We start from the raw sequence: 15,572 nt of genomic DNA on the forward strand, positions 1-15,572 counted from the left end.
TAATGTCAGTGAAGCATGGGAAGGTGATTTCAAAATGCTGAGAATCTGACCTTTGTATTGTTACGTGCACTGGATCCATGGCGCTTGCTGAAAGCGCAGCTTTTTGGTGGGGATGGGGTGGTGGAAAGAAAGATACCAGTCACATTCTAATTCAACATTCCAGTACAAAACAAGCAGCATCAGAGATATACCAAATATACTATGAATAATATGTCTTGAGGTTTGGGGGACAGGGGGAGAAGCTGCATCAGGGGACTATCAGAGGAGGTGAACCATCAGTCACTTTGTGGAGGATGAAAGGAAGCCAACAGAAGAACACCAGAAGATTCTACTGGATCAGGCCATGTGCCCATCTAGCCTGTTCCCAAAGTGGCCAGCCAGAAGCCTATGCAAGCAGGACCTACATGCAACAGAATTCTCCCCACTTGTGGTTTTTAGTAACCCGTTTTCAGGGGCACACTGCCTCTTTATAGTGGAAGTAGAACTTAACCATCATAGCTAATAACCATTGATAACCTTATCCTCCATAAATCTGTTTCATCCTCTTAAAGTCACCCATATTGTTGGCCACCACTACCTTTTGGGGGAGTGAATTTAGCTGAACTATGCATGGTGTGAAGTCATAGTGCCTTTTGTCTCTACTGTATCTTCCAATATTCAGTTTTATAAGAAAGGATAACTTTATCTGTCAGCTTTCTCAAAACTAAAAAACCCCAAATGTTGTAATCTTTCCTCATGGGGAACTTGCTCCAGCTTCTTGATCATGGGTATGCAAACTAAGGCCCGGGGCCCAGATCTGACCCAATCACCTTCTAAATCCGGCCCACGGACGGTCCGAGAATCAGTGCTTTTTTATATGAATAGAATGTATGCTTTTATTAAAAATGCATCTCTGGGTTATTTGTGGGGCATAGGAATTCGTTCATCCCCCCCCCCCAAAAAAAAATAGTTCAGCCCTCTGCTGAAAAAGTTTGCTGACCCCTGTTCTTGATCATTCAAAGAGAGAGCTGCCCTCTGACAGCTCTTTGGCATAAATTGAGAAGATAGTAAAAAAAAAATGAGTTTAGAGCCAGATTTAGGCACAACAGTACTAAATTGGATGCAGTATCAATCAAATGGGGCAATTTCAAACCTGTAGTTAAATTGTTAATTTACTGTTACCAAAAGACAACTCATGTTGATGATAACTACATATTCCTGCTGTTGAATCCAAAGGGCTGCGAGGTGAAGGGAACCAGCCACTACTCCTGTTCTGCAAGCTCATTTGCACAAAAGTTTGCACAGAGCTATAAAAGATATTGCAGTTCATGAGTCACAACCTCTTCTGCAAGCAGGAAGACATGCCTGGTTTTATTTTTTTTTTATTGCATAACTCTCTAGCGCTGGCAGTGATGGACCTTCAGGTCTCAAATTTTAGTGGCACCCTGTGTGATGCCAAGATTTGGTCCCCCCCCCCCACACACCTCTTGCCTTCCATTCTCCATCATAGTTGTCACATACGCACACAAGAACCCCTGAGACTTGTGCAAATCGGTTGCACTCCCCTAAAACTGCCTCTGGCACAGGCTTCCTTAACCTTCCACTCAGCTTGCTTAATTTTTCAACTGTACATGCTCACTCTGTCCTCTGAAATCAACAGGGATTAAAAGTTTATTGGTTGGATCATGCCCAATAACTTTAAGAGCGCTAAGATGCTAACTTGCAAGCAAAAAAAAAATCCTTCCAAGTTTTTCGGAAGTTACAGTACAACCCTATTCATGGCTATTCAGAAGTTGAGACTGGTTGAATTCAGTGTGTCTCATAGGATTTAAGCCTTAGTAACATTTGCAGGGTGGGGGGAGGGGGGGATGCATGTATCATAAAGGAGATTCCTCACAAAAAAGTCAGTTTGGAATAGATTAGGTGAAAACAAGTGCCCCAATCTGAAAAATATAGTGGATTTCTATAAACCTTTGCAGCCAGATCTCAGCCCTGATGTGAGAAAATCTGTGAGTGCTCAGCTCCTGAGAATTGAGGCATTACAGATTGCTATTATTAAACCATGATAAAAAAATGATCATTGTCAGAAACCTATCAAAGTGATGAGAGTCAGAAGTGCTTATCCAGCTGCCAGTGTGATTGATGTGAAAAAGCTTGTTGTGTTTTTTTTAAAAAAAAGACTAAATGTTATTCAAAAAATGTAATTAGCATTTCCGTTCTCATTGGCAGGGATTTTCCCTTATCCACTCTTAATACGTCATATGAAATGTGGTCTTTGGAAATCATACTCTTATCATGATGAAAGATGTGCCTGGAAGAATATATATATGCCAGAACTTTGCAGAGTTTCATGTGTCCATTGTCTGGGTTTAGTACTAACCGACAGTGTACATACCACCATGAAGACGGCACACGCCTTCACTCTCTTCAGCTTCCTTGCATTTTGCTTCTTCTTCCCAGGTGAGTAGCCTTTAATTCTATTCCCTGATGGTTGCAATACCTTCTGGCCTCTTTTTATTAGCTCAGGGCCATGGATTCCTTTAGATACATTTCTGTGTAGCTTTAGAGCAAGAGGTGACCCACCAGACCCTCAAGGCTTTTAGAATTCTGAGCACAAGTAGCAGGTTGGGGGACATAGCTCTGGAGAAGCCGGGAGCACCTGCAGCTACAATTGTGATTTGCAGAAAGGTCTCCTCCTGCTGTCAATGGATGGGCACGCCTGACACTTTGAACAATCTGTGGGAGGAGAGGGGCAATTAAAGGAGTTCCTCTGAGTTCAGGTACTGTGACATGTGGGCTGGCGTTCAAGAAAAGTTATTTAGACATTTTGCAGGTTCCGTCTGAAAAAGCTCACTTCCCTTCCACCTTCTCTGAGCCCATCAATTTCTAACATTCACCTGCTCCCCCAATCCCCAAGAAGGAATGAAATGCACCATCCTTCAGAAAACGGGCAGGAATAGGATGTTGATTTGCATTTGCTGGTTTATATGTATAGATGCACATTTAGCAATAAGAACTTAATGTGCCTACTTCAGTGGGAAGACAATGCATCGTATCATTTCAGGGAAGGCTGTGACCAGGTGATAGGTGTGCCTGCTCAGTTTCCTCCCCAGCTGCTAAACATTGATGGGCAACACAGAGGCCCTTACTCTCCCTTCTTTATCATCAGTTCAGTCCTGAACCAGACAGCACTTTGACGAAAAGACTGTTTCTAACACAAGGCTATGGCAGCCCTTCACATACAGGGCAGTCTTTCTTGCTAGATTCCCCAAGAAGGAGGAAAAGCCTCTCATTGAGAAAGGTGATAACAAGTGGTTTATTCCAGTTCTCCTTTGAGGGACTACAAATCCCATGATTTCTAGTGGGAAATGAGTCACAATTTGATATTTCCAAACTATAGGGAAGCTGTAGGGGTAACCCCAGATGAATGGTAGGAAAATGGGACAAGGATGGGTCCTACACAGCCTCTCTGCAGTTTGAACTTACAATCTGTGTATCATTTCCCACCATACACGATGGGACTAGCAGCAAGCAGCAATGAGCACAAGCTCAGCTTGCACTTCTCCATTGTCAATCACTGAATGAAGTGCACGAGATTCCCTTACATAACATGTTTGATCTACCAAAGTTAATCAATTATTGAAATATTGACAGCAGGGGCTATAAAATAAGCAGAGAGAGAGAGAGAGAGAGAGAGAGAGAGAGAGAGAGAGAGAGAGAGAGAGAGAGAGAGAGAACAAAAATGAATTCCCTATGTACTGTGGCAAATGTACCTTTGAATCTATGGATTCACTTTCTTGAGTTAATGCCTATAACTCCATTTTATATAGAAATATGTTACATGAACTGTATTTCCATTCTAGGGATTTCCGGTCATCATGGACAGAAGGTTAGTGCCAACCATTTTTTAAATTAAGGTTCATATTTGCTAAAAACTCATTTAGGAAGCCCTTGGAGACCCTTTCTCTTCTGTTCTTTCATATGCACACAGATCCTGATCCCATCTAACAATGGGCTGCTTTGCATATTCTAGTCCTAATCAGACTGTTGGTGATGACACCAATAATTAAAGATTATTTTGGGAAAGCAAAAGAAAGGAACAGGGAAGCTAGATTCATTCCCGCACCTCCCCTCCCCCCCCCAACCCCCTGTTAAAGCTTAGGCCAATGATTTGGTCTGAGTTACTAGCAGTAATACTTCTGTTGCCCACAATGTCCTGGAACACAGCTCACCTGAGCATTTTGTGCTCCACTGCTTTCTTTTCCTCAGGGAGCAGAAGAGGTTACTGATAGGCTAGACACCTGCTTACCATTCTGTGACTGTTTCTTGAACCTCTTTGTAAAGGTAAAGGTAAAGGGACCCCTGACAGTTAGGTCCAGTCACGGACGACTCTGGGGATGCGGCGCTCATCTTGCTTTATTGGCCGAGGGAGTCGGCATACAGCTTCTGGGTCATGTGGCCAGCATGACCAAGCCACTTCTGGCAAACCAGAGCAGCACACAGAAACGCCGTTTACCTTCCCGCTGGAGTGGTACCTATTTATCTACTTGCACTTTGACGTGCTTTCGAACTGCTAGGTTTGCAGGAGCAGGGACCGAGCAACGGGAGCTCACCCCATTGCGGGGATTTGAACTGCCGACCTTCTGATTGGCAAGTCCTAGGCTCTGTGGTTTAACCCACAGCGCCACCCGCGTCCCTGTCCTGGCTCAGTAGATTTACCCTAATTAAATTGGGGTCTGCAACTTTAGACCACTTCTGAAACATTCCAGGGGCGTTGCTCATTTGCACTCTCGCCATTGGCTTGCTCTTTTATGCTCACTCTTTTGACAGCAATGAACCATCTTTCCATGCTCGAAAAGGAGAGGTTGCACAATATTTTAAGGGGAAGATGAAGATGTGTACAACAACAGGCTGTGCTGGTTTGCAGGAAGGTTTCACAGCAGAGGAATAGACATACTGAAATATAATAAACATATTTATCAATGTGAAATAATACTTATAATGCCTTCGGCAGGATGAATGCATCGAGTTTCCCAAACCAGAGAAAGGTGGCCAGATTTTCTGCACAGATGATTATAAACCTGTCTGTGGCACTAATGGTGTGACTTACCCTAACAGATGTGCCCTCTGCGCAGACCAGTGAGTAAATCTTCACACAACTGTTTCTACCATTTCCTTGATGAAACATGTCATTTGATTCATTTTTAATTTTATTTTTATATAACAGTGCCAATTTATTTTTAGGGCAGCGGGAGTTCACGTTCATATAAAACATGATGGAGAATGTAAAGGAAAGGTAATCACTACTAATAGGTTACTTTTTAATAGCAGTGATACTGTTGCAATAAAGAACACAGGACTGTACTGTATATTCTCCAACCTGTGTGGAAAACTGCAACCTGTGTAGAACTGGAATCCCATATTATCTCTGTCATGTGCTTAAAAAAAAAAAAATCCCACCCTGCCATCACATTTTACCTGTTCCCACATGGCCAGCAATTTTAGGCAAATGCTCCCCTCTGCTCTGTATTACAGCCATTGGGTGCCTTTTCTTTCTGAGCCCCTTTCTCTCCTGTTCCTGGTGTTTCTCCCTTTTGCAGCTTCCATATAATGGCTGCATCTGCATTGTGTTCCATGTTTGTGCATCGTTTCAGCCATATGTTTGAGAAAGAGATATTCCATACGTCACACCTTTGATTCCAAAGACAGAACCCTGCTGAACTGTGCAGAATTTAATGGGCTTGGGAAACTCGCTGCTTTCATTCTGCAGCAACAAATTAAATGTTCCAAGTTAAGCAACTGAATAACTGAAAGAGGACTATGTATTGTGTTTAATTCCTTTGATGGTTACGTAAATCACTTTGGCAAGGACCGAGCTTCATCATAGTCTGTACTGTTAGTTCCAGATATTTGTTTGCGATAAGGAAAAGTAGCAGATTGTTGTTCCAGTTTCCATCACATCTTGCAAATTCAGAAGTAGGGAGGATGCACACAGCTTAGAAAATGGCCATTTCTGCACCAATAAGTGTTTGTTAAAGGGCCCTGAAACACAGCCCACTTTCAAATGACAGAACCTTGGGAAATGTTCTTGGAAACTTGGGGTTGGGGTGGGCTGCTTCCTTGCCATCTTGGGACTGTAACCAGATGCAGATTGCATAGCTCTCCAGAAGCCAATCCCCTCCCCCCCACGCCCTTCCCTGGCTCTGTTTACCATCCAGCCTGGTGAAAAGTTCTGGACAACTTGAAAGCTTGCACATTTTTGTGGCATTTTGGTGCTGCCTTAACATGGGCTTTGGCGGTGTTCTTATGAGCCAAGATAGCTACCCTTATTTTTGATGCCAAGACAGTCTAAGACAGACCTTCTAGCCTACATGCCGACACACAACAACACTATCTCATTTCCTCCACTGAGTCCCAGCGAGTCTGCTGAAATCCTGAGCAGGTGTCAGCAGGCTGTTTTGGGATGGAGAAAGGAAAATACGTTGAGGCTTACTCCAGTTCAGTTGGAGGTAACTGTGGGTGGATAAATCCGATTTGGATGAAGGGGACAACTGGAGTTGCATGTGGGTGCACCCCACCCCTGTAAAAGATCGGGCGTTCTTCAGCTCTTCTATACTCCTGTACTAGAAGTACAGTATAGGTTTTCTGTTGCTACCTACCAGGGACGCTTTCACAGTAGATTTCTTGCATCAACAGCAGCTTGAACTACCTTAGAGCTCCCTTTCAGATCTATGATTCCAGGATTTGATGACTTAATTCCATGTGCTGCTTTGTTTCAAAAAACAGATGAAATAGGCATGTCCTCTTGTATTGATATAACTTGTATAAAGCACCACAGTACAGACTTCTGGCAATGAATGGATATTTTAAGAATATTTTCTGTTTCCTCTTTCTTATGGAATGCTATCATGAGCTTCATTTAAATAGTAGTACTTTCTTAAAAAAGAATCCAAGGGTTTTTTTGAGTTCCAACCAACTAAATATGAGATCAAGAAAAGGATGAGGAAAGTATCTGGCACTTTCCATAATAGCAGTCAGTGGATACGTTGTTCTTCCTTCGAAGCAATATACTAATATCAGTAGTGCATGTACAATTTTCTTTCTTTACATGTATTGTTGATATTAGTAAACTGAATTAATATTTGGGTTTGTTAATAGTATTTTGAATGGCATGCTGCTTTGTTAATGTACTACTGGGTGATTGACAATGGCCTTTGGCTGAGTAATAAAGATGTGTTATTTGTAAAGATTGCATTCAATCACTAAGTGCTTTGCTACTATTTCCTTAGCCGGATGTCTGCAGTAAGTTCTCCCAACAAGAGAAGGGCATACCAACTGTGTGCACCAAGGAATACCGTCCCGTCTGTGGTACCAATGGCGTCACTTATGCAAACTTATGTCTCTTCTGTGCGGCAAAGAGGTCAGTGACTTTCCCAACTTTTTGACAGGTGCTGAAATGACAGATCCTCCGATGTGGAGCATGTATTATAGTCATAATGCCACAGGCTCATTCCATGCACAAATATTCTGAGCACATGAGATAATTACCATCGTATCTGTGGAGTTACCTATCCAAACAAGTGGGTTTTCTGGGCAGCAATGAGGCCAGTAAATTTTTCAATCAATGGAGCTCTAATGGCAGATCTCTCATTGTGTGCTGAGCATACAGTGCTGCAAGCCACTTCCATGCATGAACATTATGAGGGTTTTTGTTATGGGCTGGTGGCTCTAAGCATTTATTTATTTATTTATTTTTAGGGACAGTGAAGTTCCTCTTGACATAAAGCATGAAGGAGAATGTAAGGTAAGGGTGAATTCTGGATTTACAGATCATTGCGCAGGATTCACTTAATGAACCTTGTCAGCTTGTGCAACAGTATTCCCTCCCCCCTCCCCTTGCGCCCCCTTAAATTGGCTGCACAAAGGGTTGGGAGAACCCCAAGAATAGCATGTGGGGGGGAAAGGGGGGATGATTCCATTTGGCAGACTTGCACAGACAGAACATTCATAATAGTGCAGGATTGAATTCCGCCCAAAGGTTTTAAATACTCTTAATAGTGCTATTATTACCTACTCAAGTGCCATACGGTAAACTTCTGTTATTGGGGGGGGGATATTTCATTCTCCAGTTTCTTTTATTTCTTATCCAGTATTGTTTTAATCTATGCTGACCCTTCCAACCTCCTTTAAATAAAATTCTTTTCCTGACCTTGGTTTTCTTCTGGCACTGTTTTCTATATACCTCTGGATTGACCCCCCTCTTTCACTTGGGTCAGCTACCTGACTGTTTGACTAAACAAAGTTCTTCCAGTTAGTTTTTACACAGCTGCAGAGCTTGCGTTAATTTAATTAATATAAAAAGTCATTAATAAAGTTTTTCAAAGTTTAGTCACACTAACCAGATATCTAAACACGTCGATGTTCTGTGGAAGTCCTGCTGCCAGGTCAACCCAAATATCAGGCTTTCTCACTGGGGGGAGGGAACGCTGTTACCCACTCCCGTGGTCTCCTTCCCAAACCTCTTGGTCTGCTTTTGGGATACCTTTTCCACGCCACAGCAAATTCTTCTAGGTTCTGGAAGCCCTCCTGAACCTTCTGAGGGGTTATGAAGCCTTACAACCCCCATTCGCACCCCTTCGGTAAGTGTGCATCTCGTGGAGCCCAAGAGACGCGCATCCGGAGTCAAACTGTGGCAAACCCGGAAGCCTTAGAGTTGGCCTTAGAGCTCAAAACCCTCAGTATCTGGCACTTTCCATAATAGCAGTCAGTGGGTATGTTGTTCTTCCTTCAAAGCAATATACTAATATCAGTAGTGCATGTACAATTTTCTTTCTTTACATGTATTGTTGATTTTAGTATACTGAATTAATATTTGGGTTTGTTAATATTATTTTGAATGGCATGCTGCTTTGTTATTGTACTACTGGGTGATTGACAATGCCCATTGGCTGAGGAATAAAGATGTGTTATTTGTAAAGATTGCATTCAATCACTAAGTGCTTTGCTACTATTTCCTTAGCCGGATGTCTGCAGTAAGTTCCCCCAACAAGAGAAGGGCATACCAACTGTGTGCACCAAGGAATACCGTCCCGTCTGTGGTACCAATGGCGTCACTTATGCAAACTTATGTCTCTTCTGTGCAGCAAAGAGGTCAGTGACTTTCCCAACTTTTTGACAGGTGCTGAAATGACAGATCCTCCGATGTGGAGCATGTATTATAGTCATAATGCCACAGGCTCATTCCATGCACAAATATTCTGAGCACATGAGATACTTACCATCCTATCTGTGGAGTTACCTATCCAAACAAGTGGGTTTTCTGGGCAGCAATGAGGCCAGTAAATTTTTCAATCAATGGAGCTCTAATGGCAGATCTCTCATTGTGTGCTGGGCATACAGTGCTGCAAGCCACTTCCATGCATGAACATTACGAGGTTTTTGTTATGGGCTGGTGGCTCTAAGCATTTGTTTATTTATTTATTAATTTGTTTGTTTGTTTGTTTGTTTTAGGGACAGTGAAGTTCCTCTTGACATAAAGCATGAAGGAGAATGTAAGGTAAAGGTGAATTCTGGATTTACAGATCATTGGGCAGGATTCACTTAATGAACTTTGTCAGTTGTGCAACAGTACTCTTAATTGTGCTATTATTAATTACTCAAGTGCTATACAGGTATTTAGACAGATTTTATACTGGGAACATGAGCAAAGGCCACCTCCAACAGTATGCATTCTTTCACAGGATGTATGCAGTAAATTCCCAGAGCCACCTAAGGGCCAGGCTCCTAAATGTACATTGGAATGGAAACCTGTTTGTGGCAGTGACGGTCAGACATATGGCAACTTGTGTGCATTTTGCCATGCGAGAAGGTGAGTGGATCAAATAAAGGTCCTTATGTAATAAAAAGTGGCCTGCGGGTTAGTGGAATCACTTTTCTGGTTCAAACTATGTACAAAATATGTATGAAATACGTACAAAATATGTACAAAACATGTAAGAAATTCAGAAGGAGGAGGGAGTTAACCCCTGGATGCATCTGAGAAGGATGCAATAAAAACATCCACTGTCAACACAACTGACCAGATCATGTATTGCATGTTGAAGTTCCACAAATTTATCTCATCTTTTTCAGACAAAGTGGAAACACTATCAAAATAAGCCACAAGGGTCCATGTAAGGAAAAGGTAAATCAACTGGCTTTATAATTCTCTGTGGCAGCTTATGCTTTTCTTACTAAACACTTTATGCAAGAGGCTGAATTAGTACAGGAGAATTCAATGGAAATACAACCTTTTCCAAAAGGAAAATAGTAGTGAGAGTCTGGAGAGATCACACAGATGTGCATGATTTTGCAAGTGTGGCTCTGGAGATAAAGTAAGTAAGTATCTCCTTAATCCATTCCCATTTTAGCAAAATAATTTCCTATCCATTTCCACATATAATGCTGGCCATCTAGATGAGTAAATCACCTTCTTTGTAAATCATCACCTTTGGCCAATGCAATTCAGTGTATCAGGTTTATGATATAGAAACATTTTGTTGTGAAGGGATGGATGTCTTCTTCATGCTTCTTTGCTTCTTCATGGAATCTACTTGCTTCCTCACGGAAAATCAGGGGTTTATATTAAAATGTAGAATTCACAAATCTTGTGTTGCACATCATGAACCTTTTCATGTTAATAAGGGATGTTTGAGGAAACATTCTGTATTTGGTTTCATAGGACGAGTGCAGTGACTTCCCAGTCCCACCTAAGGGCAAGCCTGCTATATGCACATTTGAATTAGCAGAAGTCTGTGGCAGTGATGGTGTGACATATCCAAACAAGTGTGTGTTTTGTGATGCCAAAAGGTGAGTATATTTCTGTTAACCAGTGTATGAAAATATTTTAATGTAAGTCACTTTGAGCTACTTGGTAAAAAAATAATAATCTAACAAACAACAACAATAAAAACAACAACAAGAGAGTAATAAAGCTGTTGTTGGAAAGAAAGCATACAATTTATACATTTCAAAATGCCTAGCTATGAATTCAGTACATGAATATGCTGTTTTTCCTGGAGAAAAAAGGAAGACTTAGATTAATGCAAGCTAAATCACTGGGATTTACTTAAGGGGGAAGTCCTTGGTTCATCTAAGGATGCACTAGTGAAAATAAGCATGTAGTGTAAAGGCCCTTGGGAAAGGGGGGGAAACGGTTGGAAGATAAGTCCTTGGTACATCTGGGAACAATACACTGCAAACATCTCTTGTCAGTATTACTGTGTAGTCTCCATGCCAAAAAATTATCACTTTCTTTTTCAGGAAAAGTGGCGGCAAACTAAAGATAAAGCATGAAGGGCCCTGTGAGGAACAGGGGCAAAAGGTGAATCCACTTGCTAACATAATTTCCTGATGTGGGATAATGCTCCTCAGTACCCCTTCCAAATGTACCGTAATCTCCTAGGCATTCAAGAAATAAAAACTTCCCCTCCAAAGTGAGTCTCAAAACACGAAAAAATACATATTCACTTATTATGAATAATAAGCCTCAAGGAATATGGCACATTCTAATCCTTAAAAAAAAAAGGTATTCAACCATTATTCAGCCTTATATGCCTTCAAGTCATTTGGCTTTGAGTTGTTCTCTGAATCCTTAGGACTGAAGTGAAAACACCGTTCTTTGCACTAGATCAAAAGGTCACACAGGTGTTGCTACTTACAAAACACTTACACATTGGCAGATTTTTCCCTTGGAGAAATCCTCCAGTTTCTCCAGTTTTTGTGCCAACATAACACATGCACCTTGGTAGGCAATTGCATATAGAATCTTGCCTCATGGTGGTTAAACACCCCGGTGATGTCGGCTGTGGTCATGAAGCATGTTTATTCACCTTTTTCTTTTTTGAGGAGAGGAGCAAGTCTAGTCATTGCATGGTCCCCAAAACCATTCAGACTAATATTATTGTTCATTATAAAACAGCTAACTACAGCTGAAAAACCAGGACACATCTACACTTATTTTGGTCTTTGATTTCCTCTGTTTGTCCCATGACGTCTAGGCACAGGTCTAAGCAGGGGTTGTTATTTTGGTCCTGCTGTTTTCTCTGGGGAAACCTGTGGTTTAACACTGAATTTGAACAAATATCACCCTGCTCAGTCCCATGTCTAGAAGTCACAGGACAAACTGAGGAAATCTCAGACCAAAAAAGAAGTGTGAAGGAGCCCTCAGAGTGTGAGAGAAGAAAGGGAGGGTGAAAGGAAGAGGAAATAAATTAACTGAAGGCTCAATCCCCGTTTTGCAAACTACCATGTATCTGAAATCTCTTAACTTGGAACTGAAGGATTGGATGGATTTATGTCTGGCCTGACCTCTCTGATATAACAAGGCTAACATTTTATTTTATTTTCCCAGGGCGAATGAAAGAAGACTTAGTGGAAAGCAGCAAGAATTACTTTTAAACTGAAGAAAGATACTCTCTGCAAATATCTTTATTTTCTAGTTTAAAGAAAAGTTTTTCCTGATCTGCTAATAGAATAAACTCAAAGCAACTGAATTCTCTGCCTTTGTTTTGTTATCAACACTACCCTGAGAATGAAACATTCCACGAAGTTGTCATTTTTACGCATTCACCATTTACAGGTTTTGTTCAAAAATTCTTGGTTCTAACTTTAAAATATATATATACATAAAATACAGCAAAACAGCAGCAGCTGTTTTCCATTAGCATTATCCGATGACTTGAAATCAGAATCAAATACATACTTACAAGATAACCCCTTCAAAATGTCTGTTAGAATGGGAACAGCATGATATGTCTATTAGAATGAGAGTCAACCAAGAGACACATTGGGCACTGTTCAAAGACTCCTTCAAAATGATTTTAAAGTCTCATTTAACTTAACAATATATATCTAACAATATCAATATTATCCTGTTCAGAGCAGCACTAGAGTACCATCAATTCCCAAAATACAAGTTACAGCTGAACAGACAATTAATGGCAACAGTAGCTAGAGCAAGTTGAGACTCCTTCAGCCAAGAGCAAAAAAGAATTGCTACTCCCTCACGTAAAATAATACAGCTACTTAACTCTTGGAAGGGGGGAGGGCAAAAGAACTCATAGAATTGTACCTACCATGTCACCATGCTCTCACCATGAGGTCACAACTAAAAAAAGGGAGGAATTTCAAATTGGATGCATCTTCTGTGAATCCCACTCTGATTGGCAGGAAGGGTCAAACAACAATAAAGGGTTGGCCTTCATCCAATTTCCAAACACACTATCTGCCAGCAGTAATCTCCCATCCCTGATACATGTGGGTGAAATAACCCTTCACTGGAAAAAAAAATCAAAGTCCAAAGGGAAGGACATGGGGCTGCTGGTCCTTACAGCTCTTTGATAACTCACATGCCCTCTACTAACAGATCCATTAGGATGATGCCAATTAAAAAGGCCTCTCTAGGGGCCTCGTGTTCCTGTTGTTATGCTCCTCCTTCTGCCACTTCTGCCTGATGGTGAAATGTTTTCCCTTTCCCACTTTTTCTTTTTTGTTATTTTAATTGACCCAGAGAATTTTCATGATATGAAACAGTTCTGTTAAGAGGTTAACAATGCAGCCCTACAAATTTCCTTGTAGCTGTTTATTTAAACAAAAAAGGAGGGAGGAGACATCCTTCTTTGAAATTTGAACTTTTTATCACAAATTCTGTACTGCAAAAGTGCAAGAGGGAGAAAAAACAAATAGTAAATCACTTCCAGCTTTACTGAGTGGGCAATGAGACAAGAGGGGTACCACTTTCCAAGAGAGAATGTTGGCAACTCTGAAGGTCAATATTCCAAGGCAGCTCTCCTAGCATAATTTCTTGCCTTCCAGTACCATCCATAAGCCACTAATCATTCAAGTGCACTATCTTACCATTCAGTGAATTGGGATCAGTTTACTGGACTAGGTATCCTTAGGTCCATACTTACATAGGTGTGATTCATGCAACCTTCTGCCTTTTCTACACCAGTGACCGACCTTGGGGTCTCAAATTTCAGAGGCGCCCTGTGCGAAGCCAAAATTTGGTTACCCCCACCTCTCACCTTCCATCCTACATCATAGTTGTGACACCCCCTGTGACACTCCTGCGGTTAGTTAGTGTGACGAAACCAGTCACACTCCCCTGTCTACGCCTTTTTGGGGGTGAGGGTTTGGGGAGAAGAATCACAAAAAGGTCCAATTTGTGTACAACCTACACATGGGATGAATACCTTATTGTGTGCTGGAAAGAGGAATATGTACCCTCACCACACAAAGTGGTCCTTTCGTTTCTCATTGTTGCAATTACTGCAAATTCTTTATTATAACTTCCAGTTGTTATTTATCAACATAGTAATCTTTTGTGGCATTAACATGGGTTATCTCAAAACTGATATACCATGACTGTTGACAAGACACCAGAGCTTTGATGTGTCTGTGTGGGGAGGGGGGAATGTTCAAAATCCCATTATATAAAGCTATTGTCTTTGAAAAGCAGTAGTCTTCTTGCTGCCTTACGTCTGCCACAGGTGAAATAACGTAAGAATGTTCATTGTTAGAGAGCATTGAGATAAACCATGTTTTGATTTAGGTAAAGGAATGTGATTGCTTCTATAGATATCAAGCACTATAAGTGTGCCCATGATTGCTGCCAATAAGTTCTTGGGCTGAGCAAACCGCTAGCTGAATCTTGAGAGGAAAGGACTGTCTTCATTAACCATGAAGATAAAAATATATGTGATTCTTTCCCTAGCAAACTGTTGCTTCCTTTTAGGTAAGTATACTCTCCAGCTCTCTGTAATCAAGGGCCACTTTAAACATTTCTTTTTATCTAGATGAGGCAAAGAAAACAGGAAAATGGGTGTTTTACAATGGATTTTAAAATATATGTTTTTGCCACTTTGGGCAAAGCCTTCAACAACCTGGAGTTCTCCAGATGTTTTGGACTTCAACTTTGCTCAACCAAACCCATCACAGCTGTGCTGGCTGGGGCTGATGGGAATTGTAGTCCAAAGAGTCTGGGCAGCACCAGGTTGGGGATGGATTTGGTAGCTGATACATTCTCTCTTCCTGGTGCCTGGATCCACGATTAGGAAAATGGGGGTGGAGAAATATGTGCACTAATCTTCAGATTTGGGGGAGGTGGGTAAAGGAAAAAGTAATATATAAACTGGCCCCAAGGAACAATTGATGTATTTATTTCAAAATGCTATATTAGATAATGGGAGAAACCCATTGCATGCATGTGTCACCATACAAAATTGTATTGTAGTCTTGTATTGCAGTTCCCACTATGTTTTGTACTGTGATTAATCCCCATTGTGGGAATTCGCTGGAGCAAATACAAGTTCAGATTGCAGTTAATTGCTCCAAGATCCTTATCAATGAAGTCTGAATCCAATATCGTACAAATATTATCGGGCCTTTTTATATTATTTTATTTTACAAATGTGTAGTTGTAGCTGTAGTAGTAGTAACAGCAGCAGCAATATCGCATCAAATCGCACACTGCTTTACAAAGTGACATAGCAAAAAAAATCCCTGTCACAAGGAGCTTAAAGTCTAAATTCTCGCTTCAAATTTATCAGCAG

The 15,572-nt window shown here is 41.2% G+C and overlaps 1 protein-coding gene across 1 annotated transcript; it reads left to right on the forward strand.

Moving 5' to 3' along the window:
• Positions 1-2,240: 2,240 nt before the first annotated feature.
• Positions 2,241-10,831, forward strand: LOC309361712 (ovomucoid-like; the record flags this gene model as incomplete). Its single annotated transcript, XM_081896815.1, has 9 exons — positions 2,241-2,439; positions 3,843-3,868; positions 4,994-5,118; positions 5,224-5,275; positions 8,999-9,129; positions 9,490-9,535; positions 9,720-9,847; positions 10,111-10,162; positions 10,700-10,831. The coding sequence occupies 9 exons, from the start codon at positions 2,241-2,243 to the stop codon at positions 10,829-10,831; spliced, it is 891 nt and encodes a 296-aa protein (XP_081752941.1).
• Between the last annotated feature and the right edge of the window lie 4,741 nt (positions 10,832-15,572).

Source organism: Podarcis melisellensis (genome assembly GCF_964234715.1).
Source record: "Podarcis melisellensis genome assembly, chromosome: 2".
Lineage (NCBI taxonomy): Eukaryota > Metazoa > Chordata > Lepidosauria > Squamata > Lacertidae > Podarcis > Podarcis melisellensis.